At 46.3% G+C, this 23,941-nt stretch overlaps 1 protein-coding gene across 1 annotated transcript in view; it reads left to right on the top strand.

The window, feature by feature from the left end:
* The window catches only part of LOC141070185 (uncharacterized), a 149,665-nt gene extending 127,075 nt beyond the window's left edge, over positions 1–22,590 (top strand). Inside the window, exons 5-6 of the mRNA XM_073559484.1 lie at positions 10,654–10,780; positions 21,951–22,590. Of these exons, the coding sequence (XP_073415585.1) occupies positions 10,654–10,768 (115 nt within the window). The 3' untranslated portion in view covers positions 10,769–10,780; positions 21,951–22,590. The remainder of the gene's footprint in view (positions 1–10,653; positions 10,781–21,950) is intronic.
* Positions 22,591–23,941: the final 1,351 nt, after the last annotated feature.

Genomic DNA, 23,941 nt, shown 5'->3' with positions numbered 1-23,941 from the left:
GCAGTCCATTCTTGCAAAATCAATGCTTTTATTTTGTCTGAATTTGAAGGTTTTTGTTTGTCCACCCGTCTCTTGATGATTGACCACAAGTTCTCAATGGGATTAAGATCTGGGGAGTTTCCAGGCCATGGTCCCAAAATCTCTGTTTTGTTCCCTGAGCCATTTAGTTATCAGCTTTGCTTTATGGCAAGGTGCTCCATCATGTTGAAAAAGGCATTGTTGATCGCCAAACTGCTCTTGGACGGTTGGGAGAAGTTGCTCTTGGAGGACATTCTGGTACCATTCTTTATTCATGGCTGTGTTTTTAGGCAAGACTGAGAGAGAGCCCATTCCCTTGGCTGAGAAGCAACCCCACACATGAATGGTTTCAGGATGCTTGACAGTTGGCATGAGACAAGACTGGTGGTAGGACTCACCTGGTCTTCTCCGAATAAGCCGTTATCCAGATGTCCCAAACAATCGAAAAGGGGATTCATCAGAGAAAATTACTTTACCCCAGTCCTCAGCAGTGCACTCCCTTTACCTCTTGCAGAATATCAGTCTGTCCATGATGTTTTTCCTGGAGAGAAGTGGCTTCTTTGCTGCCCTCCTTGAGACCAGGCCTTGCTCCAAGAGTCTCCGCCTCACAGTGTGTGCAGATGCACTCACACCTGCCTGCTGCCATTCCTGAGCAAGCTCTGCACTGCTGGTAGCCCAATCCCGCAGCTGAAACACTTTTAAGAGACGGTCCTGGCGCTTGCTGGTCTTTCTTGGGCGCCCTGGAGCCTTTTTGGCAACAAGGGAACCTCTCTCCTTGAAGTTCTTGATGATGCGATAGATTGTTGACTGAGGTGCTATCTTTCTAGCTGCGATACTCTTCCCTGTTAGGCCATTTTTGTGCAGTGCAATGATGACTGCATGTGTTTCTTTAGAGATAACCATGGTTAACAGAAGAGAAACAATGATGCCAAGCACCAGCCTCCTTTTAAAGTGTCCAGTGCTGTCATTCTTACTTAATCATGACAGATTGATCTCCAGCCCTGTCCTCATCAACACCCACACCTGTGTTAATGGAGCAATCACTGAAACGATGTTAGCTGGTCCTTTTAAGGCAGGGCTGCAATGATGTTGAAATGTGTTTTGGGGGATAAAGTTAATTTTCTAGGCAAATATTGACTTTGCAAGTAATTGCTGTTAAGCTGATCACTCTTTATAACATTCTGGAGTATATGCAAATTGCCATTAGAAAAAATGAAGCAGTAGATTTTGTAAAAATTAATATTTGTGTCATTCTCAAAACTTTTGGCCATGACTGTAGTGTGAATGAAGCTGGGCCGGGGTGTTTAACATGATTTTCTACTATTTATTATTTTACTGGGGTTATTCATGTAGATATAGTTATTTTGTTTCTTCACTTATAGTTTTTTCCCTGTTTAGTAGGTTGAGATCTTTCCTTTATTTTGTTTCCATGTCTGGTTTATTTATTTGTGCCTGATTTTATGTCGTCTTGTTGTCTGATTGAAGCTTTGTTCTTGTTTTGTTCTGTTGTATCTGATCCTGTAATGTATCGTAGTTGTGTCATGTGATGTATTGCTATATAATAAAAGACCTATTACTCCCTGTTATCATCCATTACTGGGGAGAGGCGACTGTAGGATAGGCGAGTACACTAAACCTCTAGTCACATCTAGAGCTGCTGGCTGACACTAGAAATCAGCCGGATGTGAGAGATAACCGGAGACTCCCTGAATACATAGACACATCATAGGATGATAAAATAAAAATTCCCCCTCCTCCATATTGTAACATTGTGTGACATTAGACAGGCACTGGTTTGGTAAAGGAGGTCACAATGGTTTCAGGGGAGGATTCTTAAATTTCCCAGTGGCTCCAGATTGGAGGCGGATAGACAGGGCCGGACTAGCCATCTGGCAACTTTGGCAAATGCCAGAAGGGCCTGTCTGGTCGTGGGCTGCCTTGTCTGCTACATTACAAAACAATCACTGACCTCAGGGAGACCAGTCAAAGAAAACACTGCGGCAGCCTGCAAAGGCGCTCAATCAGTGAAATCCTAGGTGCATTGCTCCCTGGGAAATACGAATATGCAAATAAAGTCCGTGGAGCCTCATTTAAGAGTCTCAAACACGGGACTAGCCAGATCTTCCTCCAGGGAATGTCTGCTGCATTGTTAACAGTATGGGTGTCCTGATCACATTAATTCTGTTAGGGTATGTTGGCATGGTCAGTAAATGCTGGGGGTTGGACGCTGCATACATCCACAGCGTCCAACCCGCAGCGGCCAGATGTTACAGCATAATGGATGGGATTTCATGAAATTCCACGTCCACTATGCATGCAGGGACGCCTCCCGCTTCCCTGTGTACATGCACACGTGACGTGTCTTTCCAGGCTGCAGCATGTCTATATCTCGCGGAGATGCTCATTCTCCGCAAGATAAAGTCACCCATACAATGTATAGGACACGGTGATTCCGCACGGTTCAGTTATAACACATGCAGAATCACCTGCTTTCAAAAGCCGGCAGCACTTTGGACTGAGCAGACATGTGCTGTGTCCAAAGTGCTGCCTAATACTGACCGTGGGAACATACCCTTAGGTTCCCAGAAAGTTTTATTTCTGCACGTTTTCCACGCGGTTTTTGCTTAAAAACTGCGTTTTTGATGCGTTTTTTTTCCGCGCATTTTCTGACTCATAGAAAATAGCAAGACTTTTCCGCAAAATTAATGAGCATAGAATTTAATAGAGAATATCATGCCTATATTTGATCAAAGATGGACTTGAGTCCAAAGAAAAAAACGGGCAACTCAGTACTAAAGCATACAACAGAGACACAATTGAGTTCAGAAAACGCCCAATGAATGAGAGCTACATAGTTCAATATGAAATACACACAGAGTAATGTCTTGTGCAAAGAATATAAATATTTTATTAAGCTATTAAATCACTTAAAATATCAGTAATTACAAAATATGAGTCAGTACATGGTGAAAGACAACATGGCCAGAACACACAGTAAAATTATTGTAATCAGGTGAATATAGGCTAACAGAAGGGGATTATAGGAGAAATGGGTATCCCCAAGTCCTTAATTAGGCACATAGTCAAAGACTATATATCAATGTAAATACATGTAATGCCCTGACTGGGGTAAATACCTTTATGTGCCATTACACGACTCAGTAGCCAACCTATATATCCCACAACGTATTCCTGAACTCCTAATATTCAGCCGTCATTGCAAATCACGAGAAAATTTGTCTCTTACCCATAGTGGTAGTACCGGGGGTCCCGCCACCGCCCCTACGCGTTTCGCACACAAAGGGCTTCCTCGGGGGGCCGTCAATATACATACCCTTAGGTTCCCAGAAAGTTTTATTTCTGCGCGTTTTCCACGCGGTTTTTGCTTAAAAACTGCGTTTTTGATGCGTTTTTTTCCGCGCATTTTCTGACTCATAGAAAATAGCAAGACTTTTCCGCAAAATTAATGAGCATGCTGCGTTTTTAACCGCTAAGCGTTTCCTTTGCAGAAAAAGGCACATCAATTGGCACAAAAAGGGCAAAATGTATTAAAATGAATGGGATGCTTATTTTAAGCGTTTGTGAAGCGTTTTGACCGGGACAAACGCTTCAAAAACGCTTACGTGGGCACACAGCCTTAAGAGTTGTGATGAAGCACAAAGTTGCTGACTCCGTCACTTGCCTCAGTAGGCCACAGGTATCATTAGACATATCGGTCTTTGTAGTAAATCTTGCTTTCCTCCATCCAGTTTAATATTAGTACTATATCCCATGTGGTGCTTGGGGACAGTGACACTATGGGCCTGTGTGATTTCAAATGCCGGGACTGAATTTTGGTCTCAGTCCGTACCTGCGGATAGATATAGGGGGACATGACTGGGGCAGTGCTAGGACTATTAAGGATTAAAGGGAACATGACAGCAAACACAGCTGCATGTGTCAGTCCGTGTGTGATCTAAGACACGTCGTCTCACTTTCAGACGCTGTGGCATTTCACAGAAAAAGCCTCCAGGGACATAGTCACATTGGTGACTAGTCCAACAGGTGGATCCCCAGTGGCTTCTCCCCGCCCGTTTTTGTGAAGTCTCATTTCGTGTGTGTATAAGAGTGGTGCATTGTGCTATCGCATTCCTGCCCTTGAAGACACCAATCACATTGTGTGCATTATGTTGTGCGTCTTTTGTATATATTAAGTAGCGTGAATTGTAATGTATTGTGTATAGAGTGTGATAAGTATTGTTGGTATATTGTACCATATGATAATGTAAGTGTGATGACTCCTGGAGTGGACCCTCTGGGTCATGGCACCAACCCTCCTAGGGCGAGCTGACCTAGTGAGGACCACCCCCTATACAGGGAGTATCAGGGGCAAGCCCAAGGGGGTAAAGCACAACGACTGCTGGCACCAGGTGGCCGGCTCACAGGAGACATGAGTGAATCTGCAGGAATGTGCAAAGCGTGGACACAGGGACACTCTGTACAGGGCAAGTGTATGGAGGCACTTAGAGTACAGGACAATACAAGGCGTGTACACGGGAGTGCGCTAGATACAGGATAGTGCAAGGCAGGTACACGAGAGCACGTATGGCGTGCACAGACAAGCACGCCCGGGTGCGAGCAAAACAGGGCGCGTGCTAAGGAGCACGCCTGAGTACAGAGTTAGAGCGCGTGCAGAGAAGCACGCCAGAGTGCATGGCTAGGCAGAAGGTGTGCCAGGAGGCACAACTGAGCATAGAGCAGAACACAGTGCAGGAACAGAACTTTTGCCAGGAGGCACAACAGAGCACCAGGCAGAGTTCAAGGGCAGAGCATGTGCCAGGAGGCACAACAGAGCACAAGGCAGAGGACCTGAATACAGCGCACAGCCAGGCAAGGACAAAGCAGACCAAGCCAGGAAGCACAACACTAATCAGGCACCTCCCAATGGAAGAGGTAGCCTGATATAGCACATGAGCACTAGGACTTCCGAGTCAGGTCCTCCAATACCATAGAGAGGACACAACCGGAGGCAGAGCAGAGAAGAGCGCTCGTGTGCACAAAGAACCTTGTGCAGACATGGAACTAAGAATGAGAAGTGCGCATGCGCACCCGACGGGTCCCTCGGAGCGGCTGCGACACTGGAAGAGGTGAAGTCGGGCCCGAGGTCCCGCCCCCAGGTGAGAGCGACGTGACAGTAAGGTGTTATAGGATAGGTACTGACATTAGGACGAGTTAGAGTTCATGTTTGGGAACTGGCCCACAGAGTTAATGTTAGGGCAAGTGATTGGTTCCTGCTAGTTAGGGAGTTTGAGTTTAAAGTGCATAGTGAGCAGTGCTGCTGAATGGGTGATACATAGTAAAAGGAGACTAAAGGCTAGGGATAGTGAGATTCTGAAGAGACATTACCGACGAGCCAGAGTGGCCATCCGGAAAAGGGTCCTTGGAGAGGACGCCGAGTCATGAACCCCAGAGCTTGTAACCCCGAAGGCAACAGGCCTAAACAGCACTGAGTAAGTGGGACTACTGGGGGTCCCGAGCAGGAGATTCAGGGTGCCAGTAGTGGAAGAAATAGGATGCAAGGCTGCTGAGTGAGTAAGGAGAATTGCTAATCAGAACTATAGCGTTAAAGCTAAGCTGTGACGAGGTAGGGTGAAACAGTGTGCTCCACCGGCCCTGGAGTAGACTACAGACGAAAATGCTTCATACTGTAAAGGAAACGTCCATAAGACCTTGTACCCATTATCCCTTGTATATAACCTTTACCAAGTTACCCTTATGTAAAGACTGGGTTAAACTGAAACGAGTGGTCCTGGTCAGTCCCCAACACCATCTACATGCGGCCCGCTAGGGCATAAGGCCCTCACATCACAGATCCAGCCAGGACCCACACTTTCATGTGTGCATTTGTATAGATAAAGACCTGTCAGTCCCTGGCAGCGGATGGGAAGAAGCCTGGGACTAGCCTGCCCGACTAGTCTCTTCTAAAGTTATAGGTTTCTGCTTACGTGGGAGTGTTCGGGGTAGTCTTGTAATAGAAGGGTGGGGTGTTCTCTTCGTTGCTGTGTCTTCTGGGCTGTGAGATGTCTCTCCTGAAGCTGCTGCTAAAGAAAATAGGGGTTGCACTAGATTGGCATAATGTCAGCTGTGAGATGTGGTTGTTCCAGGCTCTTTTAACAGAAAGGAATGTAGATTTTGCTGGATGAGGTCCCTGGGTGAACTCAGCGGAAAGACCCTGGTGCCCTGGAGTGACACGCGGCCGAGGTTAATGATGGGTTGGCGTTACCTCACTATGCTGGGCTCGGAATCACATAATATTTTTATCAATGTTTTGTTACTTTTTATGTGAATAAGGGCGAGTGCACACGCTGCGTATTCACCTGCGTATTTGCAGGTAAAACCACAGGTAAAGTGACCTGCGGTTTTCCCCTGCGGATTGACTCCTGGACAATGGAACAGTTGTCAAACCGCTGCGGAATCCGAAGAATTGACATGGTGCGGATTTAAAACCGCAGAAAATCTGCACGGAAAAATCCGCAGCATGTGCACTGCGGATTTGAAATCCCATTGGCTAACATTGTACTGTACAATGTCTGCGGAATTGCTGTGGATCCGCAGGGCCAAATCCGCTGCGGATCCGCAGCAGAATCCGCAGTGTGTGCACATACCCTAAAAGCTGCTGTGGCCAAACGTTCACCAACATCAGTGTTGTTTTATATACTGCTGCACATGTCTGTGGTCCCCCGGTCCGGAGCATGAACAGGGTACTAGATGGCGAGATCTGACTTCTATGTCCACATCTGTTCAGCATGGGAAAGCACACATAAAACACTGGGCCAGACCCCAAACCTTCAGAATGTGCCGACGTTTATTCTATAATTGTCAGGTATTAACGTATTCAGCTACCAAACCAGAGTTTGGGGCATGAGAAAAATGTGCCACAAAGAACAACGTGATAGTATGCTTCCTCTATCCACCAGTAGGGAGAGCGCTTTTTGCCTGTACTCACCACTAGGTAAGACCTGCTTAATCATATTACAGTATGTATCTCTGTATACTGGGAGCTCCCCCTAGTGGTGACTGCAGGCTGAATGTTATCATGTATCTTTCTATACAGGGAGTTCCCCCAGCAGAGGCATATTGACTGCGGTCACAGTGTTTGCCGCAATGATAGGTCCCGTGAGGAGCCCGCCGATGCCAGCCCCTACTTCAGCTGGATGTGCGTCCAAGGATGCACATCCAGCTGAAGTGTATTGCAGTGTACGAACTCGTCGGGTCCATGTGCTGAGGTACACACTGCTGGAAAATCAGAGGCCAGCAGCTGACATCAGGGTGCACCAGGCACATGGTAGTGACGTCATAATGCTTCCGTCACTTGGACGCTGAAGTCAGCCGCCGACTTTAGAATAAAGCGCCGCTCAGCGGGGGAGTGGAAGGAAGGTGAGTCGCAGCAGTTATGGTTTTTTTCTCTGCACTGAACAACAGCGCCATCGGCAGATTGAAGGACATATACCAGGATGGAGGACACATACCGGGATAAGGGACATATTCCAGGATGGAGGACACAAATACCAGAATAAGAGACTGAGGTAGCGCTATTATTCAGTTAGGGGATCCTCGCTAGGCAGCGAACAAAACACATCCGGCACCGTGTTTTCCATAAATCATAACATAGTCCTTGCGGTTTATTCCTCCATCATAAACCCACAGAAGCAACATATATGGCATATAACAGCATAGCGTCCATTCAGAGTTTCCCTCTGTTAGCAATGTCCAGCATATACAGGCTCTTCAGCCTCATAATTATCTCACCCACGTCAGGGTTCTCTCATGGCTGTTGTTTCACGCTGCAAACATCCACTCTCTCCTCTGGAACTCTCAGATGCTGACAGACATTACAAACAGCCACACACAGGCTGTTAGCCAGGCGACAACTCTCCTCATGGGACCTTCCGCTCTGGACCAACCAGATCCCTGCATTCACCCATGTGACCTACCCTGGCCACATTATATGGTCCATAGCCACGCCCACCGGGTCACATGACTATGACCTCATCACAGGTCCTTCAACCACACACTCTTTACAACAGCGTTAATAAACACCCCCCGGGTGGGTTTGTAGGTAACTAGTTCCTGACACATTGAACCAGCACCTCAGCAGTATCACTGCTGATTAACACACACACAAATCACCTTCTCAAGGCCACCCACCTTGAGATACATGATGGTCATTCAGTATCTTGCCATTCATCCACTCTCCTGGGACATCCATACAGCGCCCCCTAGTGGACACAGTGGTCACTACACCACAAGACATATACCAGGATATGGGGGTTATATATATATATACCAGGAAGGGGACATGATGGGGGGCATATATACAGGAAGAGACCCAGGATGACATTACTACATAATGGTGGAGGGGAGGAGCAACTTGTATATCCTTATAGGAATTAGAACAGTACAGGGGCCCATATATCTGACTAACCTGCAAAGGGGAGAGCAGGTCCAAATTTTTCACCGGGGGTCATTGAACTCTAGTTATATACTGCCCCCTTGTGATGGCTACAGACAGAACCTTATCGTGTATCTCTCTCTGTATACAGGAAGCTTCCTCTAGTGGAGACTGCAGACAGGACCTTATCATGTATCTCTCCCTGTATACAGGGAGCTCCCCATGGGCAGACATACCGCCGGTTCAACCAGTGCGACTGCAGAGGGGCCCAGAGCCTCCAGGGGGCCCTGCAAGGCGGCTAATGATGAGGGAAATCTGGCCGGTTTCTCCGGGCCCGAGGCTCCGCGGGCCCCTGGCCAAGTTGCCCTCATGTGCAGCGGCCAGCAGGGAGCGATCCAAGCAGCTCCACTGCCTGCAAAAGAAAATTGCAGGAGCGGAGCTGCAAGGATCCATCCTGCTTCCTGCCCGCCGCCCACGCTTCCTGTCTGACACAGAGAGGAGCGTACCGATGAATGACGTCATCATTCAGCGGCCGCTGCTGTGTCACAGCGAGGAAGCGCGGGCGATGCTGCGGACAGGTGAGAGAGGTTGTGTGTGTCAGTGTGTGTGTGTAGTTGGAGCCTGGCCCTGGAGGAGATGGGGACATGAGGAGAAGGCCGTGATGGGGAGCGAAGGCCTTGATGCCTAGGGTGATGGGAGAAGGCCATGAGGGGGCAATGGGAGAAGGCCATGATGGGGGTGATGGAGAGAAGGCATTGATGGGATCATGGGAGTGATGGTGAGAAGGCAGTGATGGCGTGATGGAGAAGGCAGTGATGGGAATGATGGGGAGAAGGCAGTGATGGGGAGAATGCAATGATGGGAGTAATGGGGAGAAGGCAATGATGGGAGTGATGGGAGAAGGCAATGATGGGAATTATGGGGAGAAGGCAATGATGGGAGTGATGGAGCAGGCAATGATGGGAGTGATGGGGAGAAGGCAATGATGGGAGTGATGCAGAATGTAATGATGGGAGTGATGGGGAGAAGGCAATGATGGGGTGATGGGGAGAAGGCGATGATGGGAGTGATGGGGAGAAGGCAATGATGGGAGTGATGGGGTGATGGAGCAGGCAATGATGGGGAGAAGGCAATGATGGGGTGATGGAGCAGGCAATGATGAGAGTAATGGGGAGAAGGCAATGATGGGGTGATGGAAAAGGCAATGATGGGGTGATGGGGAGAAGGCAATGATGGGGTGGTGAGGGAAAAAGAAATGATGATGACCCCATGGTGGGGGAGAATGCAATGATGCTGGTGGTGGAAAGGGCAATAATGGGGTGGTGGAGGAGGAGGAAATGGTGGAGGTGTTGGAATGGGCAATGATGGGAGTGGTGGGGGAGAAAGCAAAGATAGTGGTGGGGAGAAGAAAATGATGGAGGTGGTGAAGAGGGCAATGATGGGGTGGGGGAGAGGACAATAATGGGATGTGAGGGGAGGAGGATAATGAGGGGTGTGGGGGCTTGGTATGGGAGGAAGGGGGACTTATAATTGCCTTAGGAACAGGGGGAGGTGGAGGAAGACATTATTATCGCTTATTATGTCTAACACAGTCCCTTAATATATAGTGTACTCACTAATTCTGTATAACACCATCCTTAGTTACATAGTTTCCTCTTTTATCATGTATAACACTGTCCCTTATTACGTACCATCCTTTCTAGTTATATATGGTGCCGTCCCTTATTATATACAGTTGTGGCCAAATATCAGGGACCTGGAGCAGTTTGCCAAAGAAGAATGGTCTAAAATTCCAGCAGAGCATTGTAAGAAACTCATTGATGGTTACCGGAAGCGGTTGGTCGCAGTTATTTTGGCTAAAGGTTGTGCAACCAAGTATTAGGCTGAGGGTGCCAATACTTTTGTCTGGCCCATTTTTGGAGTTTTGTGTGAAATAATCAATGTTTTGCTTTTTGCTTCATTCTCTTTTGTGTTTTTTAATTTAAGATAAATTAAATGAAAATAATAATACCAAAGAATTTGTGTTTGCAATCATTTTCAGGAAGAAACTGAGTATTATCTGACAGAATTGCAGGGGTGTCAATACTTTTGGCCACAACTGTAGCTTCCTCTGCTGTTATGTATAGTGCTCTTCCATAGTGTATTCTTGTTAATTTTGTTATTCACAGCGCCCTCTTTTATTACATAGTCCCCTCTCTTTTTAGGTCTAAAATGACTGCTGATCGAGGAGTCGGTGACCAAACTACCAGTCCATCAGCTCCTCCATTAGAAAGAAAGCTTTCCCATGCTCCATCAGCCATCATTGCATTATACAGCTAACAAGATAGGACGGTATGTAATAAAAAACATGGCTCTATATAATTCAGTATGCAAGGGAGGGTACTGTACATATCAAGAAAGGGCACTGTGTAAGGGACAGCAATATACATAATAAAGGAGACTAATATATATACATGCATGTGTGTGTGTGGCTATATAATATCATATATATATATATATACACTCACTGGCCACTTTATTAGGTACACCTGTCCAACTGTGTGTTAAGACTTAATTTCTAATCAGCCAATCACATGGCGGCAACTCAGTGCATTTAGGCATGTAGACATGGTCAAGACAATCTCCTGCAGTTCAAACCGAGCATCAGTATGGGGAAGAAAGGTGATTTGAGTGCCTTTGAACGTGGCATGATTGTTGGTGCCAGAAGGGCTGGTCTGAGTATTTCAGAAACTGCTGATCTACTGGGATTTTCACGCACAACCATCTCTAGGGTTTACAGAGAATGGTCCGAAAAAGAAAAAAAATCCAGTGAGCGGCAGTTCTGTGGCCGGAAATGCCTTGTTGATGCCAGAGGTCAGAGGAGAATGGGCATACTGGTTCGAGCTGATAGAAAGGCAATAGTGACTCAAATTGCCACCCGTTACAACCAAGGTAGGCAGAAGAGCATCTCTGAACGCACAGTGCGTCGAACTTTGAGGCAGATGGGCTACAGCAGCAGAAGACCACACTGGGTACCACTCCTCTCAGCTAAGAACAGGAAACTGAGGCTACAATTTGCACAAGCTCATCGAAATTGGACAGTAGAAGATTGGAAAAACGTTGCCTGGTCTGATGAGTCTCGATTTCTGCTGCGACATTCGGATGGTAGGGTCAGAATTTGGCGTAAACAACATGAAAGCATGGATCCATCCAGCCTTGTATCAACGGTTCAGGCTGGTGGTGGTGGTGTCATGGTGTGGGGAATTTTTTCTTGGCACTCTTTGGGCCCCTTGGTACCAATTGAGCATCGTTGCAACGCCACAGCCTACCTGAGTATTGTTGCTGACCATGTCCATCCCTTTATGACCACAATGTACCCAACATCTGATGGCTACTTTCAGCAGGATAATGCGCCATGTCATAAAGCTCGAATCATCTCAGATTGGTTTCTTGAACATGACAATGAGTTCACTGTACTCAAATGGCCTCCTCAGTCACCAGATCTCAATCCAATAGAGCATCTTTGGGATGTGGTGGAACGGGAGATTCGCATCAGGGATGTGCAGCCGACAAATCTGCGCCAACTGTGTGATGCCATCATGTCAATATGGTCCAAAATCTCTGAGGAATGCTTCCAGCACCTTGTTGAATCTCTGCCACGAAGAATTGAGGCAGTTCTGAAGGCAAAAGGGGGTCCAACCCGTTACTAGCATGGTGTACCTAATAAAGTGGCCAGTGAGTGTATATATACACACATGTAGCTTTGATGCCATAAAAGGAGGGGGGCCCAGACACATTTCTTGCACAGGGGCCCCAAGCTGTCAGTGTCCGCCCCTGGAGCTCCCCCTAGTGGAGGCTGCAGACAGAACCTTACTATGTATCTCTGTATACAGGAAGCTCCCTCTAGTGGAGGATGCAGACAGAACAGAATGTTATCTTGTATCTTCACAATGGAGCTGACATAAATCTTCTATATTTTGTGACTTGCTTTGTGTTCTTGGCTACACCATCTTGCTCTTTTTGGTTTTTGATCAGCATCAGTCTTTGAAAAATGACAATGTAGGTACAGTGTTACAGCTCTGGATGTGATTGAAGGATAAGACATGATGTAACAGCAGAATAGTGACTGCATATCTGGAGGTGACTGGAGGATAAGACTTATATAGACGCTTACAATTCATTACCAGGCTGTAGTATGGTGGCTGTCTCTATATTTCTGGATTATAGGATATGTCTCATTTTCTATGGCTCAGTTCTCTCTTTGTTAACAGCGCAGCCTCCCTGTCATGGCTGTGTCAGGTACTGCAGCTTAGCCCCATTGACGTGAGCACCACACACCTGAACATTAGGGGGCGCTGTTACTATTGGTGAAGCTCATGCTACACTAGGGTGAGTCAAGTGACCTGGCGATCGCACTGTTACATTGTGTCAGTTGATCTGCAATTTTTCCTATTTCCGGGTTCCTGCTGACTTGTGACAGCCATCATAGGCTGCAATGAAAGTCGTTAAACCTCCGGTGCTGCGTCCAGATGCAACCTCTGCAGAGTATTCGGCCATGGGATTAGAGGTAATCGATTTTATTTATACAACTTTTCTAATTTTTTGGGAATATAAAATAAGACAGGAGACTTTACAGACACACTGTAACAGATCTACAGCGAGCCGACTATGACTGACAACCTTCCAGTAAAAAGTTTTCTGAGAATTCATCCAGGATGGAGATGAAATGTCCACAGGATGGATCCCTGCAGGACGACAACTCCGGCCACCACTCCACCCACACACTGGAGTCCAGCGGATACTCGTACCTGCATGGAAGGAAACGGCAGCACTATTACACTAATCCCATGACCTGCCACAACTAATGGTCTGACAGCTGGGGCACTGATGACCTCATGAGAGAAGCTCCTGCCAGTATATTGGCTGCTGCCAGTGACTGCTACTGCACCTCCCGTACCTGTCACAGGACTAAATTTGTCCTCCTGTTCCAAACATTTAGGCTGCGTTCACACGTTCAGGTTTTTTCGCGGCAGTTTTTACCACGCAATTTTGCCGTGAAAACGCAAAAAAACAGCATCCCATGCATTCCTATGGGATTCTGCAATGCGCTAATGCTGCGGATTTTCCTGTGGTGGAATCGCATCGCGGAAAAATCCGCAGCATGCTCATTAATTTGCGAAATCGCGGAGATTTCGCCCACATAGGAATGCATTGTCCTGCTTACTTTCCGCATGTGGCTGTGCCCACCATGCGCAAAGTAAGCGGAAAATGTGCGGATGGAACCCACGGTCCGCAGGAGAGGAGACTGTCCTCCAGGCTGTGTGTACCATATCCCTGTAAAAAATAGAATTACAATTAAAAAATCGGGTTATATTCACCTTCCGACGACCCGCGCAGCGTTCCCAGGCTTCAGCGATACACGTGGCAGCTCGCGATGCTGTAGAGGTCTCGCGAGACCGCGACGTCATCAAAGGTCTTTGCCGCAATGCATCACTGGGAACGGGACCTGTCGAGCATCGCGGAGGCCAGGGCACGCTGCGCGGGACGTCGGAGGGTGAATTATTTTTTTATTATTTTTAACATTAGATTTTTTTACTACTGATGCTGCATAGGCAGCCTCAATAATAAAAAGGTGGTCACACTAGTCAAACACTATGTTTGATGAGTGTGACCAACCTGTCAATCAGTTCTCCAAGTGATGCTACAGATCGCTTGGAAAACGCTAGCATTCTGCAAGCTAATTACGCTTGCAAATCGCTAGTTTTGCCACGGGTAAATCACGGGAATTTAAAATGCGATTTTCCCGCGGAATGGAATTCCGGAATTCTCGCGGTAACTTCTGCGGGAATTCCGCTACGTGTGAACTTAGCTTTAATATTATTCACCCTCTTCCTCCCCTGGCACTTACTGATATTCGTCCTACTCCTCCTCTGGGATGGATCGATATTCGCCCTACTCCTCCCCTGGCACTTACCGATGTTCATCCCCACTCACCTCTATGTGGCACTGGCTAATATTTGCCCTCCCCCTCTGGAGGCACTTACTGATATTTGATCTCCCAGACACTGCACTTAATGATATTTGCCCCCTCCCGTCTCCATGGCTCTGGCTAATATTTTCTCTCCCTCAGCAGCACTTACTGATATTTGCTCTCCACATCACTTACTGATTGTCGCCCTTTTCATCACTTACTAATATTGGCCCTCCACGACACTTATATTCAACCTCTGCAACACTTACTGATATTTACTCCCGCCCCATCCTCCCCGTCTCCCATCCGCGGCGTTGGCTAATACTTGCCCTCCCCCTAAGCAGCACTTACTGATATACGCGCTCCCCGCGGATCTGCAGTCCATCCTTCCCCATGATCAAATACTGCTCTCCGCTCTGCAGGATGAACGCTTCGCACGTCTTCTTTTTGATGAGCCGAATTTGTTTATTAGCCTTCACGGAGGCAGATCCTGAGGGCGGGAGAGGAAATGCAGGGTGAGCGCTGGACTTAGCTGCCATCATTATCACCATGTTCTGAATTTACCTTTATTAACCCCTTCATGACCAAGCCTATTTTGACCTTAATGAGCAGGCCATTTTTTTGCAATTCTGACCAGTGTCCCTTTATTAGGTTATAACTCAGGAACGCTTCAATGGATCCTAGCGATTCTGAGACTGTTTTTTCGTGACATATTGGGCTTCATGTTAGTGATAAATTTAGGTCGATAATTTTTGTGTTTATTTGTGAAAAAGTCAGAAATTTGGCGAAAATTTCGCAATTTTCAAATTTTGAATTTTTATTCTGTTAAACCAGAGAGTTATGTGACACAAAATAGTTAATAAATAACATTTCCCACATGTCTACTTTACATCAGCACAATTTTGGAAACAAAATATTTTTTTGTTAGGAAGATGTAAGGGTTAAAAGTTGACCAGCGATTTCTCATTTTTACAGCAAAATTTACAAAACCATTTTTTTGTAGGGACCACCTCACATTTGAAGTCACTTTGAGGGGTCTATATGACAGAAAATACCCAAAAGTGACACCATTCTAAAAACTGCACCCCTGAAGGTGCTCAAAACCACATTCAAGAAGATTATTAACCCTTCAGGTGTTTCACAGGAACTAAAGCAACGTGGAAGGAAAAAATGGACATTTTAATTTTTCCAACAAAAATTTTCTTTTAGCATCAATTTTTTCATTTTCACATGGGCAACAGGATAAAATGGATCATAAAATTTGTTGGGCAATTTCTCCTGAGTACATGGATACCTCATATGTGGTCATAAACCACTGTTTGGGCGCACGGCAGGGCTCAGAAGGGAAGGAGCGACATTTGACTTTTTGAATGGAAAATATGCTGGAATATTTAGCGGTTGCCATGTCACGTTTGGAGAGCCCCTGTGCGCCTAAACATTGGAGCTCCCCCACAAGTGACCTCATTTTGGAAACTAGACCCCCCAAGGAACTTATCTAGATGCATAATGAACCCCCAGGTGCTTCACAAATTGATCTGTAAAAAAAAAAAAAGTACTTTTTTTTTCACAAAAGTTTTCTTTTAGCCTCAGTTTTTTCATTTTCACATGGGTAACAGGATAAAATGGATCATAAAATTTGTTGAGCAATTTCTCCTGAGTACACCGATACCTCATATGTGGTCATAAATCACTGGGCGCACGGCAGGGCCCGGAAGGGAAGGAGCGCCATTTGACTTTTTGAATGGAAATTTAGCTCCAATCGTTATCGGACACCATGTCGCGTTTGGAGAGCCCCTGTGCACCTAAACATTGGAGCTCCCCCACAAGTGACCCCATTTTGGAAACTAGACCCCTTATGGAACTTATCTATATGTGTAGTGAGCACTTTGAACCCCCAAGTACTTCAGAAAAGTTTATAACACAGAGCAGTGAAAATAAAAAATATTTTTTTTCCTCAAAAATGATATTTAGCACGCTATTTTTAATTTTCACAAGGCTAACAGGAGAAATTGGACCACAAAAGTTGTTGTCCAGTTTGTCCTGAGTACGCTGGTACCCCATATGTGGGGGGGGAACCACTGTTTGGGCACACGGCAGGGCTCAGAAGGGAAGGAGCGCCATTTGACTTTTTGAAATGCAAATTACTTCTAATCGTTAGCGGACACCATGTCGTGTTTGAAGAGCCCCTGTGTGCCTAAACATTGGAGCTCCCCCACAACTGACCCCATTTTGGAAACTAGACCCCCCAAGGAACTTATCTAGATGCATAGTGAGCACTTTGAACCCCCAAGTGCTTCACAAAAGTTTATAAAGCAGAGCCATGAAAATAAAAAATATTTTTTTTCCTCAAAAAATTATTTTTTAGTGCGCAATTTTTTATTTTCACAAGGGTACCAGGATAAATTGGACCCCAAAAGTTGTTGTTCAGTTTGTCCTGAGTACGCTGGTACCCCATATGTGGGTGGGGACCACTGTTTAGGCACACATCGGGGCTCGGAAGAGAAGTAGTGACATTTTGAAATGCTGACTTTGATGGAATGGTCTGCAGGCATCATGTTACATTTGCAGAGCCCCTGATGTACCTAAACTGTGGAACCCCCCCCACAAGTGACCCCATTTTGGAAACTAGACCCCCCAAGGAACTTATCTAGATGTGTGGTGAGCACCTTGAAGCCCTAAGCGCTTCACAGAAGTTTATAACGCAGAGACATGAAAATAAAATTTTTTTTTTTTTCCTCAAAAAATTATTTTTTAGTGCGCAATTTTTTTATTTTCACAAGGGTAGCAGGATAAATTGGACTCCAAAAGTTGTTGTCCAGTTTGTCCTGAGTACGCTGGTACCCCATATGTGGGTGGGGACCACTGTTTGGGTACACATTGGGGCTCGGAAGGGAAGTTGTGACGTTTTGAAATGCAGACTTTGATGGAATGGTCTGCGGTCGTCGTTACGTTTGCAGAGCCCCTGATGTGCCTAAACAATAGAAACCCCCTACAAGTGACCCCATTTTGGAAACTAGCCCCCAAAGAAACTTATGTAGATGCCTGGTGAGCACTTTGAACCCCCAAGTGCTTCACAGAAGTTTATAACGCAGAGACATGAAAATAAAAATAAAAAATTTTTCCACAAAAATAATTTTTTAGCCCCAAATGTTTTATTTTCCCAAGGGTAGCAGGAGAAATTAGACCCCCAAAGTTGTGCAATTTTTCCTGAGCACACTGATACCCCATATGTTGGGGTAAACCACTGTTTGGGCACACGTCAGGGCTTGGAAGGGAAGGAGCGCTGTTTGACTTTTTGAACGCAAAATTGGCTGGAATCAATGGTTGCACCATGTCGCGTTTTGAGACCCCCTGATGTGCCTAAACAGTGGAGACCCCTAACCACAGCCCTAACCCCAACACATCCCTAACCCTAATCTCAACCCTAACCATAACCCTAACCCCAACACACCCCTAATCCTAACCCTAACCATAACCCTAATTCCCACCCTAATTCCAACCCTAACCCTAATTCCAACCCTAACCCTAATTCCAACCCTAACCCTAATTCCACCCTAACCCTCTTTCCAACCCTAACCCTAATGGGGAAAAAAATAAAGGTAATTTCTTTATTTTATTGTTTGTTCCTGCCTATAGGGGTGATAAAGGGGGGGTTTATTTAGTTTTCATTCTATTTTGATCACTGTGAGAGTTTATCACAGTAATCAAAATGAATGAATGGAAATTGCAGCCGGCGGGCGCACTGCGCATGCGCCCGCCATTTTCCAATATGGCGGCGCCCATGGTCCGGGACCGCAGGAAACCAGGAGCCATAGCTGCACTCGGTGAGTACCGGGGGGTGGGAGGGGAGGGCAATCGGGAGCGGAGGGAAGACGGGGGGCAGATTGCCCCCGTTAACCGGTGGGGGGGGTCGGTTCGGTGTCACCAGCCATGTCCGATGCTACAGCAGCGTCGGACATGGCTGGATTGTAATATTTCATCAATTTCCATTGATGAAATATTACTATCGCTCTGATTGGCTGTTAAAAGTGAAACAGCCAAACAGAGCGATCGTAGCCACGTGGGGGCGAAGCCACGCCTCCCGTGGTGAAGTACAGAGCCCCCTGTATCTGCGGGTCGGGTGACCTTTCAGTGACTTAGGTCACCCGACCCGCAGGGGGGCTTTAAAGTCATGACGCCACATAGGCGTCACTGGTCATAATGGGACCAGTTTTCATGATGCCTATGTGGAGTCATTGGTCGTGAAGGGGTTAAATACATCCACTATGGTCACCGTGTATTTCAGGAAATCCCCCTCTTCTTCGGACGAGATGATTTTAACTTTATATGCTATGGAATGTGAAAAGAAAATGAAGTTTTCTGTCTGGGTGTTATGTTCGACTCCGATCTCTCCTTCACCTCCCATATACAATCTCTTGCCCGCTCATGCCGCTTACACCTAAAGAACATCTCTAGAATCCGCCCTTTTCTCACCATGGAAACAACAAAAACTCTCACTGTCGCCCTGATCCACTCCCGCCTGGACTACTGTAATGCTCTATTAATTGGCCTCCCTCTCACTCGACTCTCCCCTCTCCAGTCTATCCTTAATGCAGCAGCCAGGGTTGTCCATCTGGCTAATCGTTACTCAGACGCGTCCGCTCTTCGCCAGTCGTTACACTGGCTGCCAATTCATTACAGGGTACAATTCAAAGTACTTGTTCTCACCCACAAAGCTCTCCACAGTGCGGCACCCCCTTACATCTCCTCCCTCATTTCTGTCTATCGGCCTAACCGACCGCTGCGCTCTGCAAATGACTTTCGACTAACCTCTGCCCTAATCCGTACCTCCCACTCCCGACTCCAAGACTTCTCCCGTGCTGCGCCAATCCTCTGGAATGCTCTACCCCAAGATATTAGGACCATCCACAATTTGCATAGTTTTAGGCGCTCGCTCAAAACACATTTGTTTAGAGCGGCCTATCACATTCAGTAATCAAAGTCATGTTATGTTTGTGTGTGTGTAGCCCATTCACTATCTCCATCTAACCCCCACCCCCTGAAGATGGCTGGACCGTCATTGTAAATACAAACCTGTGCTTTGTATCTCCCCCACCTCATTGTAGATTGTAAGCTCCACGAGCAGGGTCGTCTTATTTCGCTTTAATTATTGTATTGTTAACGTTGTTACTTATGACTGTTGTGTTTGAAACTGTTCAACTGTAAAGCGCTGCGGAATATGTTGGCGCTATATAAATAAAGATTATTATTATTATTATTAAGTTATGCATCTCTGCTTACTGTCACTGGGTGGGATGCTATTTGCAGTGGATTACCAGCTTACAACTGGTATTTCTTATAGCTTAGGATATTAGCATCTCATCTGTCAGCTTGGAAAGTGAAAGTAAAATGTGCTCCAGCTACACACACAGTGAGGAGGAACTTCCAGGTTTCTTTTTTTGAAACAGTGTATTATTGTATTAAGAGAAAAACACTTTATGAATGGTAAATCCATGAACGAAATAAGACAGAAAATCCACAAAATTACATAAACATGTTACATAGAGAGAAAAGCATACTGATGTTATAATACAATCCTAATAATGAAACATGATTTCATTGCCTCTGTTTAAACCATTTGCAAACATGGTGCCTAGGTTATAGATCCAATTGGCTTCACAAGTAAGCAAGCAGCATCTGATATTTCCACCCCGCAAAGGCTTAGTAACCGGTTCTAAACCACACACTTGAAGAGAGGTAATGCTTCTTGAATGATGGAGAATAAAATGTTTAGCGACTGATGAGATGTTGCAATTAGCATTATTCTTGGTAACATTAGAAATCTATAATATAACCGTGGTAGCGTCACTCTGAAGCCTTTATAGACTGTGCAAGCGTGACGCGCCTGCGCAGTCTGGCTCCAGGCAGAATGAGGCATCCAGCGGTAAGAGAAGTGTGTATGGCGCCGGACATGGCGGTACGCGTACACACTGCATACCACTATCTCCGGTGCCATACTTACCTGACTTGGGGGAGCGTTGCCACGGCGCTTCTCTTCGACCGGGGCCGGAGTGCACGTGGGAATCGCACATGCGCATAGCGCTATCCGGCGCCATTTTACTGAAGACACATTTGCAGTGTGTCTTCAGCAATATAGCGCCGGGCAGCGCGGTATGGGCATGCGCGTAATCCGGCGCCAGACTCCTCCCCCCGGGCTCCGGCAGAACGGGACCGCGCTGGACACAGGGAAGAAAGGGGAGTAATGAGTATAATTTTTTTTTTGTATGTGTGCAGTTTAATAGTGGTCAGTTGGACCATGCATACCAGGATAGGGGGTGAGGGGACCATGCATACCAGGATAGGGGGTGAGGGGACCATGCATACCAGGAAAGGGGGGTGAGGGGGACCATGCATACCAGGAAAGGGGGGTGAGGGGGACCATGCATACCAGGAAAGGGGGGTGAGGGGACCATGCATACCAGGAAAGGGGGGTGAGGGGGACCATGCATACCAGGAAAGGGGGAGTGAGGGGACCATGCATATCACGAAAGGGGGAGTGAGGGGACCATGCACACCACGAAAGGGGGGTGAGGGGACCATGCATACCACGAAAGTGGGGGTGAGGGGACCATGCATACCACGAAAGGGGGGGGGTGAGAGGACCATGCATACCAGGATTGGGGGGTGAGAGGACCATGCATACCAGGATTGGGGGGTGAGGGGTAGCATGCATACCAGGATTGGGGGGGGGTGAGGGCACCATGCATACCAGGATTGGGGAGTGAGGGGTAGCATGCATACCAGGATTGCGGGGTGAGAGGACCATGCATACCAGGATTGGGGAGTGAGAGGACCATGCATTCCAGGATTGGGGAGTGAGAGGGCCATGCATACCAGGATTGGGGGATGAGAGGACCATGCGTACCAGGATTGGGGGGTGAGAGGACCATGCGTACCAGAATTGGGGGGTGAGGGGACCATGCATACCAGGATTGGGGGGTGAGGGAACCATGCATACCAGGATTGGGGAGTGAGAGGACCATACATACCAGGATAGGGATGAGGGGGCACCATGCATACCAGGATACGGATGAGGGGGTACCATGCATAACAGGATTAGAGGGTGAAGGGACCTTGCATACCAGGATGAGAAATGGGGTGCCATGCATACCAGGATTGGGATCAGGGGTACCATACATACCAGGATAGGGATGAGGGGTGCCATGCATATCAGGATAGGGATCAGGGGTACCATGCATACCAAGATAGGGATGAGGGATGCCATGCATACCAGGACAGGATGGGGGCAGCACATACCAGGATGGGAGACCATATACCAATAAAAATGCTCGCCAACCAGGAGAAGAACGGGTTCATAGCTAGTATCATATAAATGCTAGGCAATGTGTGTTTTTAATTTTCTGGACGTGCATCCAACATAAGCTTTGTTACATGTGATGCAATCTATTTTATGAATGACGTAACATGTATTGCACTTAACAAGTTATTTTATATTAAATTTATGTGTATTATCATGATTGTTAGACTTTTACATTAGTTATTTGTTTGCAGGTTTTACAGTTGGTGGTGCCGCATTTACAGCAACCTTTGATATCAAGCCATGTTTTTTGAGGTGTTTTAGATAAAAACACTTGGGAATAACATATTCCTCAGAGTGGACTCTTCTTGCTACTATATTGCAATATTGGGGAATGAAGAGGTTTGTCCTGATGAAGTGGTCCTGCGTGACCTCGAAATGCGTTGACTTTTAAACCTGTTTAAATAAATGTTTTATCTTCACCGATATTTTGATATCAGCAGCACATGAGATACCTCCGTCTTCTCTCTGAATTGCAATATTGGCGTCTGTATTACAACTAGGATGCAAAATGCTTTTATATCTGTAATTCATATGTCTTTGTAATATGTCTATATACTTTTGTGTTTATATAATTTTGTGGATGTTGTCTGTCTTATTTCGTTCATGCATTTACCAGGACCTTATGGACCATGTGACATGTCTTTGACGATTGGTTTTTGGTTTCTTTAAAACACTTCTGTTTCTATGTTTCTTAGGTGTAGTAGCTTTGATAAAGATCGCTATAGCGATCAAAACACATCTCTCTTTGTCCCCATGTGCATCATAGTGCAGTCTAGGAGCATATCATGTTTTAACAATTTGGAATAAACTTGAAGAATTTTACCTAAAGGACCTGGAGCATCAAGTGTGTTTTTCTCATCATTCATTCACGTCTCATCAGGATGGCATTCCGTGCACCTTTTAACCCCTTCATGACCCAGCCTATTTTGACCTTATTGACCTCCCCATTTTTTGCAATTCTGACCAGTGTCCCTTTATGAGGTAACTAGCTGCTGGCCCGATTCTAAAGCATCGGGTACTCTAGAATATGGCCAGCGGCAGATTAAAATAAAAAATGTGATATATTTACCATCCGACGGCCCCCGAACTCTGTCCCTCCTCTCCAAACTGCCGGCATCTTCCATTCCCAGTATTGCTTTGTGCCAAAGACCGCTGCTGACGTCACTCTCGCGAGAGCGCGACGTCATCAGCGGTATTTCGCGCAAAGCATTACTGGGGACGGAAGATGCCGAAAGCGTGGAGAGGAGGGACAGAGTTCGGGGGCCGTCGGATGGGGAGTATGTTTGTGTTTTTGTTACCCATGGCCACCTTCCGACGGCCTCCGATGTCCTTTCCACGCTCCCGGCCTCGCATTCCCAGTAATGCTTTGCGGCTTATACCGCTGATAACTTCGTGGGTCTAAGTCGCAAAGCCTTCCTGGGACCGCGAGGCCGGGCGGGTGGAAAGGACATCGGAGGCCGTCGGTGATACTAATTTTTAAAAAATCTTTTTACTAATAATCCCTGGCGGCCGCGACCAATCAGCGACAGGCGCAGCTTACTGTTACAAACAGCTGCGCCAGTCGCTGATTGGTTGCGGCCTGGCGGCCGCGACCAATCTGCGGCCCACGATTTCGGTTACAGACAGACACGATAAGCCGTATATATATATATATAACTCAGGAAGGCTTCAACGGATCCTAGAGATTCTGAGACTGTTTTTTCGTGACATATTGGGCTTCACGTTAGTGGTAAATTTAGGTCGATAACTTTTGCGTTTATTTGTGAAAAAAAATGGAAGTTTGGTGAAAATTTTGAAAACTTCGCAATTTTCAAATTTTGAATTTTTATTCTGTTAAACCAGAGAGTTATGTGACACAAAAGAGTTAATAAATAACATTTCCCACATGTCTACTTTACATCAGCACAATTTTGGAATTTTTTTTTTTATTAGGAAGTTATAAGGGTTAAAAGTTGACCAGCGATTTCTCATTTTTACAACAAAATTTACAAAACCATTTTTTTTAGGGACCACCTCACATTTGAAGTCACTTTGAGGGGTCTATATGGCAGAAAATACCCAAAAGTGACACCATTCTAAAAACTGCACACCTCAAGCTACTCAAAACTACATTCAAGAAGATTATTAACCCTTCAGGTGCTTCACAGGAACTAAAGCAACGTAGAAGGAAAAAATGGACATT

This window comes from Dendrobates tinctorius, unplaced genomic scaffold (assembly GCF_039654945.1).
Source record: "Dendrobates tinctorius isolate UK_male_01 unplaced genomic scaffold, ASM3965494v1 ptg000013l, whole genome shotgun sequence".
Taxonomy (NCBI): domain Eukaryota; kingdom Metazoa; phylum Chordata; class Amphibia; order Anura; family Dendrobatidae; genus Dendrobates; species Dendrobates tinctorius.
This window is presented reverse-complemented; position numbering and strand designations above follow the sequence as displayed.